The sequence below is a fragment of the Pristiophorus japonicus genome, unplaced genomic scaffold (assembly GCF_044704955.1).
Source record: "Pristiophorus japonicus isolate sPriJap1 unplaced genomic scaffold, sPriJap1.hap1 HAP1_SCAFFOLD_468, whole genome shotgun sequence".
Taxonomy (NCBI): Eukaryota; Metazoa; Chordata; class Chondrichthyes; family Pristiophoridae; genus Pristiophorus; species Pristiophorus japonicus.
The window spans coordinates 217,988-234,053 of NW_027254372.1; the positions used below are offsets into that span (position 1 = coordinate 217,988).

A 16,066-nucleotide genomic window follows, 5' to 3' on the forward strand; every position below is an offset into this window, starting at 1 on the left:
TCATTCCTAAACTAAATTTATTGTCTTTCAACCCAATGTAATCAATGATTACATGCTTTCTTTTGACAAGTAAGTGAGCGTGTCGACATTTTTTTAAAAAACGGGACCACACATTTTTTATCTTTTGCTCAATAAACCTATCCTTTGTGCATTTCCTAGCTCCGCAACTTACCATCCAAATAAATCTGCACCTTAAAATGTAATTCAATTCGAGGTTCACACTTTCTTCAAACTTCTCACATACAGGGCAACACTGCAAAGGATTTTAAAAAAACTTTCACTCTATCTGAAAAAGTGGATGGAGCCACCATTTTCCCAAACAGGCTTTCAGACACATGAAAAATTCATTAATTCCCACCTCAAATATTCAGCAGTCAAAAATCACACAAGCACTTTCATTCAAAGACAGACATTCACAAAAGTCTCTCTTCATTCAACAAAGCCTATTGTTTGGCTGGCTCTATTTTAGGATCCATACTTCACTTAAGATAGTCACTATCAGATTTTTATGGTCGTCCGAAAAATATCTACTAAGCGAGCCGTCCAGCCCCCAATCAATTCTTTAGTTTCCTCGGGTCCTAATCCTAACCCTGTTAATGGGGGATACAAATTTGGGCCAAATTCCTTTGTCCATTCCCTTTTGTCATCTATATCTATTTTTATACTTGCATCCTCTTGCCTTTTGTCACTTTCTCTGTCCATCTCACCTTCGGTATCTTTCTATTCGTCTGTACTGCTGCTAAAATTATCTTTTTCCCTTAATAATATCCTGCCTCAACCATCTTCTTAACCTTTTCAAATTTATCTCTCAGAAACTCTTCTAGTAGTTTATACCTCACCCCTCCAAGGGCCTTGGCAGTTTCCTTTGCCATTTCTTACACCGGGGCTTTTTCTCCAGTTCCCGTTTTTCCGCCTTTACTTATGCGGAGCTTTTTACACAGAGGCTTTTTCACTGATATCCCGTATACGTACTTATTCTCCTGACACACGTATCTACTTGTGTTCTGACACGCCCCTCGGCTGGATTTACCGGCTGCACGGACTCTGCTTCAGATTTGTTGGATCTCTGGCTGGGACTTTGGGAGGAGAATTTCTCAAGGTAATTCTCTACTCACTCGGTTTGGCTGTTTGAGTAGAATCTTCCCCTGCAGTAGATCCTGCCCGACTACGCCAAGTTGTTAGGGTTAACTTCAAACCACCACTCGGAGTCCGTTAGCCTTAAAGTAAATGCAGTTTTTATTAATAAAAGATACAAACCGGCAGGAGAGTTATCCTTGAAGGAATGCTCAAAGAAACTGCCACAGACATCTTATTTTATACAGTTTCAGATTATAGCATTACGTAATTACGCAAGTTACAATTAATACGTGCTGATTGATTAACACATGATTGATTGGTCGAGTGCTTCCTCCAATCTGCCTTCTATATGCCTTAATTGGTAATTCCAGGTACATGTTGTTATGATTCTTTTTAAACAATTCAAATTCAATGTTTTCTGTGTCTGTGCCTGGCTCCTAAGGCCTTTGGTCTATGAATTGGAACATCTGCTCCTCTGTGGAAGGCATCCCACACATGCTTCCCACAGTCTGAAAAACAGGCTGTGGGATCCATCTTAAAAAACCTGTTAACTCCATTTTAAAACATCCTTATTATTATGAATTGTAATTACAATTTGTAATCTGCCCTTTCACACCACGACAATTGGCTGTTCACCCTCCCCCCCCCCCCCCCCCCCAGGATGCCCTGCAGCCGCTCCAAGTCATCCTTGACCCTTGCACCAGTGAGGCAACATACCATACCATCCTGGAGTCTCGGTTGCGACCGCAGAAATGCCTATCTATTCCCCTTACAATAGAATCCCCTACAACTATAGCTCTCCCACTCTTTTTCCTGCCCTCCTGCGCAGCAGAGCCACCCCTGGTGCCATGGACTTGGCTGCTGCTGCCTTCCCCTGATGAGTCATCTCCCCCAACAGTACCCAAGGTGGTGTTTTGGAGGGAGATGACCGCAGAGGACCCCTGCACTACCTTCCTTCCACTGCTCTGCCTGATGATCACCCATTCCCTATCTGCCTGTGTAAACTTTATCTACGGTGTGACCAACTCACTAAACATGCTATTCACGACATCCTCAGCATCGCGGATGCTCCAGAGTGAATCCATGTGCAGCTCCAGTGCTGCAATGCAGTCTGTCAGGAGCTGCAGCTGGATACACTTCCTGCAAACATAGAAGTGTTCCTGATTTCCCACATAGCACAGGAGCAGGAGGAGGAGGAGAGGGAGGGGAACCAATGGCTCCCCTTCAGGAGAGGAGAGGGAGGGGAACCTTCAGAGGAGGAGAGAGAGAGGAACCAATGACACTATATCTGAACCCACCCCAAGTCAGTACCTACAGGGGAGGAGAGGGAGGGGAGGGAGGGGAACCAGTGAGTGTAAAACTGAACGCGGCCACACTCAGCACCTTCATGCGAGGGCAACCAGTGAGCGCAGAACTGAACTCAGCCAGAGTCAGCACCTTCAGTGGAGGAGAGGGAGGGGAACCAGTGAGTGTAGAATTGAACACAGCAATAGTCAGCTCCTTCAGGGGAGCAGAGGGAGGGGAACGAATGAGTCTATATCTGAACCCACCCCGAGTGAGCCCCTTCAGGGGAGGAGAGGGGAACAAGCGTGTGCGGAACTGAACCCAGCCAGAGTCAGCTCCTTTTGGACAGGGAGGGGTAACCAGTGAGTGTAGAACTGAACCCAGACAGAGTCAGCACCATCACAGGAGTAGAGGGAGGGAAACCAGTAAGTGTAGAGCTGAACCTAGCCAGAGACAGCATCTTCAGGGGAGGGGAACCGGTGAGTGCAGAACTGGACCCAGCCAGAGTCAGCACCTTCAGGGGAGGAGAGGGAGGGGAACCAGTGAGTGTAGAACTTAACCCAGCCAGAGTAAGCTCATTTGAGAGGGAGGGGAAGCAATGAGTGCAGAACTGAACCCAGCCAGAGTCTGCACCATCAGGGGAGGAGAAGGAGGGAAACCAGAGTGTGTAAAATTGAACCCAGCCACAGTCAGCACCTTCAGGTTCACTCCCTGGTTCCACTCATAGAAACATAGAAAATAGGTGCAGGATTAGGCCATTCGGCCCTTCGAGCCTGCACCACCATTCAATAAGATCATGGCTGATCATTCCCTCAGTACCCCTTTCCTGCTTTCTCTCCATACCCCTTTATCCCCTTAGCCGTAAGTACCATATCTAACTCCCTCTTGAATATATCCAATGAACTGGCATCAACAATTTTCTGCGGCAGAGAATTCCACAGGCTCACAACTCTGAGTGAAGAAGTTTCTCCTCATCTCAGTCCTAAATGGCCTACCCCTTATCCTAAGACTGTGTCCCCTGCTTCTGGACTACCCCAACATCGGGAACATTCTATACGCATCTAACCTGTCCCGTCCCGTCAGAATCTTACATGTTTCTATGAGATCCCCTCTCATCCTTCTAAACTCCAATGTATAAAGGCCCAGTTGATCCAGTCTCTCCTCATATGTCAGTCCTGCCATCCCAGGAATCAGTCTGGTGAACCTTCGCTGCACTCCCTCAATAGCAAGAACATCCTTCCTCAGATTAGGAGACCAAAACTGAACACAATATTTCAGGTGAGGCCTCACCAAGGCCCTGTACAACTGCAGTAAGACCTCCCTGCTCCTATACTCAAATCCCCTAGCTATGAAGGCCAACATACCATTTGCCTTCTTTACCGCCTGCTGTACCTGCATGCCAACTTTCAATGACTGATGAACCATGACTCCCAGGTCTCGTTGCACCTCCCCTTTTCCTAATCTGCCGCCATTCTGATAATATTCTGTATTCACGTTTTTGCCATCAAAGTGGATAACCTCACATTTATCCACATTATACTCCCATCTGGCAATCCCCTCAGCACGGGAATGGAGACAAGTCCAGACCTAAAGTGTGCGCAGTACTCCAGGTGTGGTCTTGCCAATGCCCTGTACAGTTGTAGCAGGACTTCCCTACTTTTATACTCCATCCCTCTTGCAATAAAGGCCAGCATTCCATTTGCCTTCCTGATTACTTGCTGTACCTGCATGCTAACTTATTGAGTTTCATCTACAAGAACCCCCAGATCCCTCTGCACTACGGCATTTTGTAATAGTCCCCATTTAAATAATAATTTGCTTTTTTATTTTTCCTACCAAAGGGGATAACCTGACATTTTACAACATTATAGTCCATCTGCCAGATTTTTTCCCGCTCATTGAGCCTATCTATATCCCTTTGTAGATTCTTTGTGTCCTCCTCACAACTTGCTTTCCCACCTATCTTTGTATCATCAGCAAATTTGGCTATGTTACACTCAGTCCCTTCATCCAAGTCATTAACATAAATTGTAAATTGTTCAGGCCCCAGCACTGATCCCTGCGGCACCCCACTAGTTACAGTTTGCCAACCGAAAAATGACCCATTTATCCTGAATCTGTTTTGTGTTAGTTAACCAATCCTCTATCCATTCTGACTGCAGGGGTAGGATTCTACTGTTATTGCTGGTGTTACTCGCATCCTGACTGAATCGTGTTTGTTCTGTCAGTTGGGGTTTGTTCTGCTGAAGTTGATAACCCCGAAAACTGGGCTGGAGTTGAATATTTTGATATTTCAAACAACACAGTGTGTCGATAATTGACGTTTCCAAGATCAGGTGAGACTAATTGATGTCCTGTTACCGACTGCACCATTTTGCGCATTTTCTCCTTTCTAATTTGAATATTTCAGTTCTCATACCTTCAATTACTCTTATGGACAAATCCCAGTTCCCCATAAATTTGAGAGTACTTCTCCTTACATAAGAACATAAGAAATAGGAGCAGGAGTAGGCTATTCCTCGAGCCTGCTCCACCATTTAACATGATCATGGCTGATCCAATCATTGACTCAGGTCCACTTCCCTGCCTGCTCCCTATAATCCCTTATTCCCTTATCAGTTAAGAAACTGTCTATCTCTGTCTTAAATTTATTCAATGACCCAGCTTCCACAGCTCTCAGACGGTTATAAATCTGTGGAATTCACTGCTTCAGAGAGAAGAAATTCCTCCATCTCAATTTTAAATTGGCAGCCCCTTATTCTAAGATCATACCCCCTAATTCTAGTCTCCTCTATCAGTGGAAACATCCTCTCTGCATCCACCTTGACAAGCCCCCTCATAATCTTATACGTTTCGATAAGATCACCTCTCATTCTTCTGAATTCCAATGAGTAGAGGCCCAACCTACTCAACCTTTCCTCTAAAGTCAACCCCCTCATCTCTGGAATCAACATTGTGAACCTTCTCTGAATTGCCTTCACAGCAAGTATATCCTTTCTTAAATATGGAAACCAAAATTGTATGCAATATTTCAGGTGTGGCCTCACCAATACCCTGTATAATGTATCAAGACTTCCCTGCTTTTATACTCCATCCCCTTTGCAATAAAGGCCAAGATTCCATTGTCCTTCCTGATCACTTGCTGTACCTGCATACTAACCTTTTGTGTTTCATGCACCAGGTCCCGCTGTACTGTAGCACTATGCAATTTTTCTCCATTTAAATAATAACTTGCTCTTTTATTTTTTTCTGCCAAAGTGCATAACCTCACACTTTCCAACATTATACTCCATCTGCCAAACTTTTGCCCACTCACTTAGCCTGTCTATGTCCTTTTACAGGTTTTTTGTGTCCACACTGTTTTACCTCCCATCTTTGTATCATCAGCAAACTTGGCTACGTTACCCTCGGTCTCTTCTTCAATATAGGTTGTAGATAATTGGGATCCCAGCACTGTTCCCTGCAGCACCCCACTCGATACTGATTGCCAACCCAAGAATGAACCATTTATCCCGACTCTGTTTTCTGTTAGTTAGCCAATCCTCTATCCATGCTAATATATTACCCCCAACCCCATGAGCTTTTATCTTGTGGTAACCTTTTATGTGGCACCTTATCGAATGCCTTCTGGAAATTCAAACACATCACATCCACTGGTTCCCTCTTATCCACCCTGTTCATTACAGCCTCAAAGAACTCCAGAAAATTTGTTAAACATAGTATATTCTTCAATGCAAGGAGTCTAGGGAATAAGGCAGATGAGCTGAGGGCACAGACAGACACGTGGGAGTATGATATTGTAGCTATTACTGAGACATGGCTAAAAGAATGGCAGGAATGGCAGCTCAACATTCCTGGTTACAGGATTTTCAGACGAGATAGAGATGGGGGTAAAAAAGGAGGGTGCATTGCAGTATTGATTAAAGAAACAATTAAAGCTGTGAGGAGGGATGATGTGTCAGAAGGATCATCAAATGAGGCCACATGGGAGAACTGAAGAAGGGACAGTCACACTGCTGGGGATGTACTATAGACCCCCAAACAGTCAGAGGGAGACAGAAGAGCACATATGTCGGCACATTTCTGACAGGTGCAAAAACAATAGGGCAGTAATACTCGTAGATTTCAACTACCCTAATATTAACTGGGATAGAATTAGTGTGAATGGTATAGAGGGAGCAGAATTTTTAAAATGTATTCAGGAGAACTATTTTAGCCAGTACGTAGCAATCCCAGCAAGAGAGGGGGCGGTTCTGGACTTAGTTTTAGGGAATGAAGCTTGGGCAGGTGGAAGGGGTATCAGTGGGAGAGCATCTTTGGTGCTGGTGATCATAATTGAGTCAGATTTACGGTAGCCATGGAAAAGGAAAAAGATGGACCAGGAATAAAAGTGTTCAACTGGGGAAAAGCTAATTTTACTCAGCTGAGATGTGATTTAGCCAAAGTGGACTGGAAACAGCTACTTGAAGATAAATCAGTGGGATGCATTCAAGGGGGAGATAATGGGTTCAGAGCAAGTACGTTCTCCTAAAGAGAAAGGGTGGGGCTAATAAATCTAGAGGGACGAACATTTACTTTAGCCACTCTTCCTTTTTATATACCTGTAGAAACTCTGTTTGTAGATTTCTTGCTAGTTTACTTTCCTAATCTATCTTCCCTTTATTATTTTTTTAGTCATTCTTTGCTGGTTTTTCAAAGTTTCCCAATCCTCTAGCCTCCCACTAATCTTGGCCATTTTGTATGACATTGTTTTCAATTTGATACCCTCCCTTATTTTCTTAGTTAGCCACGGATAGTTATCCCATTTGTTAAAGTCTTTCCTTCTCATTGGAATATATTTTTGTTGAGAGCTATGAAATATCTCCTGAAATGTCTGCCACTGTTCATCAACCGTCTTACACTTGAAATCTATTTTCCCAGTCCACTTTAGCCAGCTCTGCCTTCATACCTTTGTAGTCTCCTTTATTTAAGCTTAGAACACTGGTTTGAGATCCAACTTTCTAACCCACCAACTGAATTTGATATTCAACCAAGCTATATGATCACTCTTTCCCAGCGGATCCTTTGCTAGGAGACCATTTATTAATTCTGTAAAAATTATGAGGACAGGTTGCACAGACTAGGCTTGTATTCTATTGAATATAGAAGATTAAAGGGTGATCTAATTGAGGTGTTTAAATGATTAAAGAAGTTGATAGGGTGGATGGAGAGAAACGATTTCCTCGGGAGGAGGAGTCCACAACAAGGGATCACAACCTTAAAATCAGAGCCAGGCCGTTCCTCACACAAATGCTGAGTGGCTGTTTCTCTTGGCTCGAGAGTCCAGAACTAGAGGTCAGAGTCTCAGGATAAGGGGTCGGCCATTTAGGACTGAGATGTGGAGAAATTTCTGTAGTCCGAGGGTTGTGAATCTTTGGAATTCCCTACCCCAGAGTACTGTGGATGCTGAGTCGTTGAGTATATTCAGGGCTGAGAGAGAGAGCTGTTTGGACAGTTAAGGAATCATGGGATACGAGGATAGTGTGGAAAAGTGGAGCTGAAGTACAAGATCAGCCTTGATCTTATTGAATGGCACAGCAGGCTCGAGGGGCTGTTTAACCCACTCCTGCTCCTATTTCTTATGTTCTTAAAGCCGAGTGGAAATCTGGAACTCTGTTCCCCATAAAACTGAGGCTGGCCGGGACAATTAAAAATTATAAAACTGAGATAGATAGATTTCCTTAGGCAAGGGTATTAATGGCGATGTAACCAAGGCAGGTAGACAGAGTTAAAATACTGATCAGCCACAATCTCATTGAATGGTGGGACAGGCTCAAGGGGCTGAATGGTCTATTCCTGTTCCAATGTTCCAACTTACAGTGATGACTTTTGCGAACAGCTTTCACAGGGGATTAGAAGGTGAGGATATGCAGACAGGATTAAACCTGGGTCCCTCCTGTTCCTATGACTCAGTCACACTGGGCGTTACCTGTACCCACTGAGCCATTGGGAGGAGGGTCCTGTGACCCTGCTGGAAAATGCACGTGTGAGGCCTCAGGTGAGGACAATGGAATAGCTTGTCGACACTCACTGTCGAGGTTCACACAGGGAGATTGTGCACATGGGTCACATATTGGAGAGAAATTGGTGAGTGCAGAACTGAACCCAGCCAGAGTCAGCACCTTCAGGGGAGGCGAGGGAGAGGCACCAGTGAGTGCAGAACTGAACCCAGCCAGAGTCAGCACCTTCAGAGGAGGAGAGGGAGGGGAACCAGTGAGTGCAGAACTGAACCCAGCCAGAGTCAGCACCTTCAGGGGAGGAGAGGGCGGGGAACCAGTGAGTATAGAACTGAACACAGCCAGAGTCAGCACCTTCAAGGGAGAAGAGGGAGGGGAACCAGTGAGTGTAGAACTGAACACAGCCAGAGTCAGCAGCTGCAGGTGAGGAGAAGTAAGTGTACCAGTGAGTGAGTGTAGAACTGAAACCAGCCAGAATTGGTGGTGAAAACTGGGAGTGGAGGAGAAACAGTATAGAAATGTGCGATGGTTTGGATTTCAGCACAGCAGGAGGGACAATGTGTAGGAGCTTTGGAAGAACAAGAGAGGAAAGAATGTTCCATGGAAACTAGATGTGTCTATTCTGAATTTCTGCCTTGTACTGACAGTGATGAGTTTTATTATCTCCTTTTACAGCGTATTATAAGGGGAGATTTTCAGACAGGAAACACAAACCAAACCTCACATCAAGATCTCACAGAGTCAGGACCTGAATATCATCGGCCTTTGAAAGTGGAAGGAGAAATATTTGTTTATTCTGTCTGTGGGAAAAGATTTCAAACATCAGTGTGACTGGAAAAGCACCGAGACACACACACCCGAGTGAGTGTTCCAGTGCACTGCCTGTGGAAAGAGCTTTAACCAGTTACACAGTCTGAAAAAACATCGCACCATTCAAAGCGCGAATAAACTGTAAACGTGTTGTGTGCGTGGGCGAGGCTTCAGCTGATCGTCCAACCATGGAGAGTCACAAGGATACCCGCACCATGGAGAAACCGTGGAAATGTGCTGAATGTGGGCAGGTATTCAGATCACCATCTGAGCTGGAAATTCATCAACGCAATCACACTGGGGAGAGGCCGTTCACCTGCTCAGAGTGTGGGAAGGGATACACTTGTTCATCCTACCTGCAGTCACACCAACGCACTCACACTGGGGAGAGGCCGTTCATCTGCCTCGTGTGTGGGAAGGGATTCATTCAGTCATCCCACCTTCAAAGTCACAAGCGAGTTCACACTGGGGAGAGGCCATTCACCTGCTCTGAGTGTGGGAAGAGATTCACTCATTCATTCATCCTGCTGACACACCAGCGAGTTCACACTGGGGAGAGGCCATACACCTGCTCTGAGTGTGGGAAGAGATTCACTCGGTCATCCACCCTGCTGAATCACCAGCGAGTTCACACTGTGGAGAGGCCATACACCTGCTCTGAGTGTGGGAAGAGATTCACTCGGTCATCCACCCTGCTGAATCACCAGCGAGTTCACACTGGGGAGAGGCCATTCTCCTGCTCTGAGTGTGGGAAGGGATTCACTCGGTCATCCTTCCTGCTGATACACCAGCGAGTTCACACTGGGGAGAGGCCATTCACTTGCTCTGAGTGTGGGAAGGGATTCACTCAGTCATCCACCCTGCTGATACACATGCGAATTCACACTGGGGAGAGGCCGTTCACCTGCTCTGTGTGTGGGAAGGGATTCATTCAGTCATCCACCCTGCTGATACACATGCGAGTTCACACTGGGGAGAGGCCGTTCACCTGCTCTGTGTGTGGGAAGGGATGCAGTACGTCATCCAATCTGCTGAAACACCAGCGCGTTCACAAGTGACTGCAGGGGTTGGAATCTGCTGTTGTTAATCACATCCTGACAGAACCATGTTCATTCTGACAGTTGGGGTTTGTTTCTGCTGATGTTAATAACCCTATAACTGGGCTAGGCTTTAATATTCTGGATATATTGCTGATTGTGTTCGTGCGGCTGCAGTGTCCATTTAAGAGAAGCTGTGTGTTACCTTTCCCCTTAATTCAGCGACTCTCAACAGAAATTCAGTTTGGAATAAAATTATGAACTTTTATTTAAATTCTAAACTGATCTTTGGTACAAAATCTACAATGGTGTGTGAAAGTTTCCACTGAATAAAATCTCCAATTAGAAAAAGCTTGCTGACAATTCTTACTGACTTGCACATTACACACAGTGGCCCCTCCATTATCCTCCAGAAAGAAGGGGAATGGGAATTAGTGGGGAATCAATGTCCCCAAATGTTGCCCCTCCCGTCTGGTGTAGCAATCCCCTTGGCACAAGAATAGAGACAAGTCCAGACCAAAACTGCGCAGTACTCCAGGTGTGGTCTTGCCAACGCCCTGTACAGGTGTAGCAGGACTTCCCTACTTTCATACTCCATCCCATTTGCCTTCCTGATTAATTGCTGCAACTGCATGCTAATGTTTTTAGTTTCATGTACAAGAACCCCAAGATCCTTCTGTATGACAGCATTTTGTAATTTTCACATTTAAATAATTTATTTTTTTATTTTTCCCACCAAAGGGGATAACTTGACATTTTACCACATTATAGTCCATCTGCCAGATTTTTGCCGGCTCATTGAGCCTATCTATATCCCTTTGTGGATTATTTGTGTCCTCCTTTCAACTTGCTTTCTCACCCATCTTTGTATCATCAACAAATTTGGCTACGTTACACTCAGTCTCTTCATCCAAGTAATTAATATAAATTGTAAATAGTTGAGGCCCCAACACTGATACCTGCGGCACCCCACTAGTTACTGATTGCCAACCAGAGAATGACCCATTTATCTCGACTCTCTGTTCTCTGTTCGTTAGCCAATCCTCTATCCATGCTGATATATTACCCCCAACCCCATGAACTTTTACCTTGTGCAGTAACTTTTTATGTGGCAACTTGTCAAATGCCTTCTGGAAGTCGAAATGCACCTGATCCACTGGTTCCCCTTTATCCACCCTGTTCATTACATCCTCAAAGAATTCCATCAAATTTGTCAAACATGACTTCCCCTTCATAAATCGATGCTGACTCTGCTTGACCGAATTTTGCTTTTCCAAATGTCCTGCTATTGCTTCTTTAATAATGGACTCCAACACTTTCCCAACCACAGATGTTAGGCTAACTAGTTTCCCGCTTTTTGTCTGCCTCCTTTTTTAAATAGGGGCATTACATTTGCAGTTTTCCAATCTGCTGGGACCTACCCAGAATCCAGGGAATTTTGATAAATTACAACCAGTGCATCCACTATCCCTGCCGCTACTTCTCTTAAGACACGAGGATGCAAGCCACTTCGTTGCTCTTGCCTCATAACCCTGCAAATCTTTCCAACTCAAATATTTATCTCTTTTGAAAGTAATGTGAATCTGCTTCCATCACCCTTACAGGCAGTGCATTACAGGCCATAACATCTGGCTGCTTAATTTTTCCCCCTCGTGTAACATCTGGTTCAGTTGCCAATCACCTTAAATGGGTGTCCTCTGGTTACCGAGCCTTCTGACACTGAAAATTGTTTCTCCTTATTAAGAGAGTTGGTGGGCTGGAGGAGGTTACAGAGATAGTGAGGGGCGAGGCCTTGGTGGGATTTGGACAAGAGGAGTATTTTAAAGGTTGAAGCCACCAGCTGTCTCTCCCAGTGCAGAATGTGACTCACTGCTAACAGGAAAGATTTTTGTTTAACGACTAAAGATGCATAATGAGGGTAAATCAATCTCTGTACCTTTAACTAACAGCAACATGGACCCCCGACACTGTAAATTGTTTCTCATTATAGAAGCATAGAAATTTACAGCACAGAAGGAGGCCATTTAGGCCCATCGTGTCTGCGCAGGCCGACAGAGAGCTATCCAGCCTAATCCCACTTTCCAGCTCTTAGTCCGTAGCCATGTAGGTTACAGTACTTCAAGCACACATCCAAGTATTTTTAAAATGTGGTGAAGGATTCTGCCTCTACCAACCTTTCAGGAAATCTCTGTCCCTTTAAGTAACAGTGACATGGTAAGAGGGAAATGAATGATCTTTTCAACATCTATTCCACTTGGCACTGAAGTGTCTGGAACTCATAATAGGAACTCTTGGGAAACAAGATATTGACAAATGTTAAACTGTTATGTTGAGAAAACAAACCTCGATTTAACTGTTAAAAGATAAATTCTTTAAGAGGGCTTCACACTGACTCACCTGACAGCCCGACTCAGGCTCCAACCCTGAAGCACCTCGATTGGCTGCAGAACACGCTGCTGCCTTGGCCCACCTGTCATGGCCTACTCCTGTACCTATTTTCTATGTTTCTATAGCAGGAATGGGGTATTGAAGTTGCATGTTCAGCCATGAACTCGTTGAGTGGCGGTGCAGGCTCAAAGGGCCGAATGGCCGACTCCTGCACCTATTTTCTATGTCATGTATGCAACCCCAGGCAACCTGTATAATGCTGCCACCAAAGGGCTTAGCTGTTGGAGTCCCAAGGGATCCCAGCATCCCTTGGGAGCACTGTATATAAGCAGGCCTCCCACGCTGTACCAGCATTCTGGATGGAGTCTGCATAAAGGAGCTAAGGTCACACTTACTCATTGTCTACAGTACTCAGTTGCATTACTTTATTATGAGCATAACAATTGGCGATGAGATAACGAACAACCACGCTTAAATGAAGAGAACTGTTGGTATCCTGGAGAAATTCTCAGAAGGGGATGATTGGGAGGCCTTCGTAGAGCGAATGGACCAATGCTTTGTAGTCAACGAGCTGGAAGGGGATAAGAACACTGCCAAACGAAGGGCGATCCTCCTCACCGTCTGCGGGGCAACAATCTATGTGGCCTCATGAAGAATCTTCTCACTCCGATGGAACCAACAACCAAATCCTATGAAGAACTGTGTACGCTGGTCCGAAAGCACCTAAATCTGAAGGATAGCGTTCTGATGGCAAGGTATCGATTCTACACGTGTCAGCAGTCTGAAAGCCAGGAAGTGACGAGCTACGTCGCCGAACTAAGGCGCCTTGCAGGACATTGCAAATTCGATGGATTCCTTGAGCAAATGCTAAGAGACTTTTTTGTGCTTGACATTGGCCATGAGGTTATCCTTCGCAAACTGTTGACTGTTGAAACACCAAATCTGAACAAAGCCACTCACTCACCTACTCACTCACTCACTCACTCATCCACCCACTCATTCACTCCCACTCAATTACTCACTCACTTACTCACTCACTCACCCACCCACTCACTCCACACACTCACCCACCCACTCACTCAGCGACTCACTCACTCACCAAATCACCCACTCACTCACTCTCCCACTCATCACTCACTCACTCCGATATTGGGGAAGTCCAGAACCAGGGGACACAGTCTAAGGATAAGGGGCAGGCCATTTAGGACTGAGATGAGGAGAAACTTCTTCACTCAGAGAGTTGTTAACCTGTGGAATTCCCTACCACGGAGAGTTGTTGATGCCTGTGCATTGGATATATTCAAGAGGGAGTTAGATATGGCCCTTGCAGCTAAAGGGATCAAGGGGTATGGAGAGAAAGCAGGAAAGGGGTACTGAGGGAATGATCAGCCATGATCTTATTGAATGGTGGTGCAGGCTCTAAGGGCCGAATGGCCTACTCCTGCACCTATTTTCTATGTTTCTATGATAGCCCAGGCATTTATGTCCACCAGCGATAACACCAAACATATTTCACAGCATAAAGAGGTTTCGGCAAGTACGGTACACAAAGTAACATTGTTTTCAGGCAGAAAAGCATATGACAGAACGTAAACGCCGGCAGCTGCACGACCTCAGGTGACCCAGAGTCCACCATCAACCATTAATTCGAGGCAGTTAACACCTTGTTGGTGCTGTGGAGGTGATCATCGAGCCCATCAATGCCGCTTCAAACACTATGTGTGCAAAGGCTGTGGAACAATGGGACACCTCCAGCGAATGTGCAGATGAGCTGTAAATCCTATAAACCACCACGTTGCAGAGGAGAACAGATCCATGGTGGATCAGGCTGAACTAGAGACTCGAACCGAGGAGGCAGAAGTGTACAGGGTACACACTTTCACCACCGATCATGCTAAAAGTTTAATTGGATCGAATTCCAGTATCCATGGAACTGGACAAGGGTGCGAGGCAGTCTATCATGAGCAAAAAGGCCTTCAACAGGCTGTGGTGCAACAAGGCACACAGGCCCAAGATTAGCTCCATTCATACCAAGGTAAAAACTTACACTAAAGAGCTCATCCCTGTAATTGACAGTGCAGCAGTAAAAGTCTCCTATGATGGAGCAGTGCACGAACTCCCAGTATGGATTGTACCAAGAGATAGCCTCACACTGTTCGGCAGAAGCTGGCTGGGAAAAATCTGTTGGAATTGGGACAGTATCCGAGCATTCTCGTCCATCGACAACACCTCGTGCCCAGGTTCTGAGCAAGTTCCCATCATTGCTTCAGCCAGGCATCAGCAGTTCCTCGGGGTCACAGGTACAGATCCACTTGGTTCCTGGTACACACAAGGCATAGGCAGTACCATATATGATGCGAGAGAAAGTGGAAATTGAGCTGGACAGGCTGCATTGAACTCCATCATCGCGCCGATGGAGTTCAATGAGTGGGCCAGTCCTATTGTTCCAGTTCTCAAAGGTGACAGCACGGTCAGAATTTGTGGGTACTATAAAGTAATGATTAATTGTTTTTCGCGACAGGACCAGTACCCACTACCTAAGGCAGACGACCTATTTGTGACTCTGGCTGGAGGAAAGACATTCACCAAGTTGAACCTGGCTTACATGACGCAGGAGCTGGTGGAATCTTCAAAAGACCTCACCTGCATCAACACGCACAAAGGTCTGTTCATCTACAATAGGTGCCCGCTTGGGATTCAATCGGCCGCGGCAATTTTCCAAAGGAACATGGAGAGTCTGCCACAGTCGGTTCTGCACACCGTTGTTTTCCAGGACAAAATACTGGTCACAGGTCGGGACACCATCGAACACTTGCAGAACCTGGAAGAGGTTCTAAGTCGGCTAGATCGCGAGGGACTCAGGTTGAAATGCGTGAAATGTGTTTTCCTGGCACCAGAGGTCGAGTTCTTAGGGAGAAGAATCGCGGCAGACGGCATCAGACCAACCGACACCAAGACAGAAACCATCAAGAACGTGCCGAGACCACAGAACGTGATGGAGCTGAGGTCGTTCCGGGGACTCCTCAACTATTTTGGTAATTTCCTACCCGGTTTAAGCACCTTGCTAGAACCCCTACATGTGCTACGCAAGGGAGACAACTGGATATGGGGGAAATCACAAGAGGCTGCTTTTGAGAAAGCCAGAAATCTGTTATGTTCCAACAAACTGCTTGTCTTGTATAACCCATGTAAACGTTTAGTGCTAGCTTGCGATGTGTCTTCATACGGGATCCGGTGTGTGTTACAACAAGCTAACAAATCGGAAACATTGCCACCAGTCGCCTATGCGTCCAGGAGCTTGTCCAAGGCCAAAAGGGCCGACAGCATGATTGAAAAAGAAGCTCTGGCATGCGTTTACGGGGTGAAAAAAATGCACCAGTATCTCATGTTTGGTTGTTGTGGATGCTTATTCAAAATGGATTGAATGTGTAATAATGTCTGTAAGCATGTCCCCACTGCCACATCGAAAGCCTA

General features: G+C 45.5%; 2 protein-coding genes across 3 annotated transcripts in view; both read left to right on the forward strand.

Moving 5' to 3' along the window:
- Positions 1–16,066, forward strand: part of LOC139252429 (zinc finger protein 432-like) — a 76,621-nt gene that overhangs the window by 36,737 nt on the left and 23,818 nt on the right. The gene's annotated exons all lie outside the window — the stretch shown is intronic.
- LOC139252431 (zinc finger protein 551-like) lies at positions 985–10,555 on the forward strand. The gene is made up of 3 exons (XM_070873428.1): positions 985–1,099; positions 4,524–4,697; positions 9,033–10,555. The coding sequence occupies exon 3, from the start codon at positions 9,356–9,358 to the stop codon at positions 10,223–10,225; it is 870 nt and encodes a 289-aa protein (XP_070729529.1). The 5' UTR covers positions 985–1,099; positions 4,524–4,697; positions 9,033–9,355; the 3' UTR covers positions 10,226–10,555.

Bases quoted from the DNA above. Each gene is read 5' to 3' on its own strand.
- LOC139252431 (XM_070873428.1), top strand. From the start codon at position 9,356: ATGGAGAGTCACAAGGATACCCGCACCATGGAGAAACCGTGGAAATGT.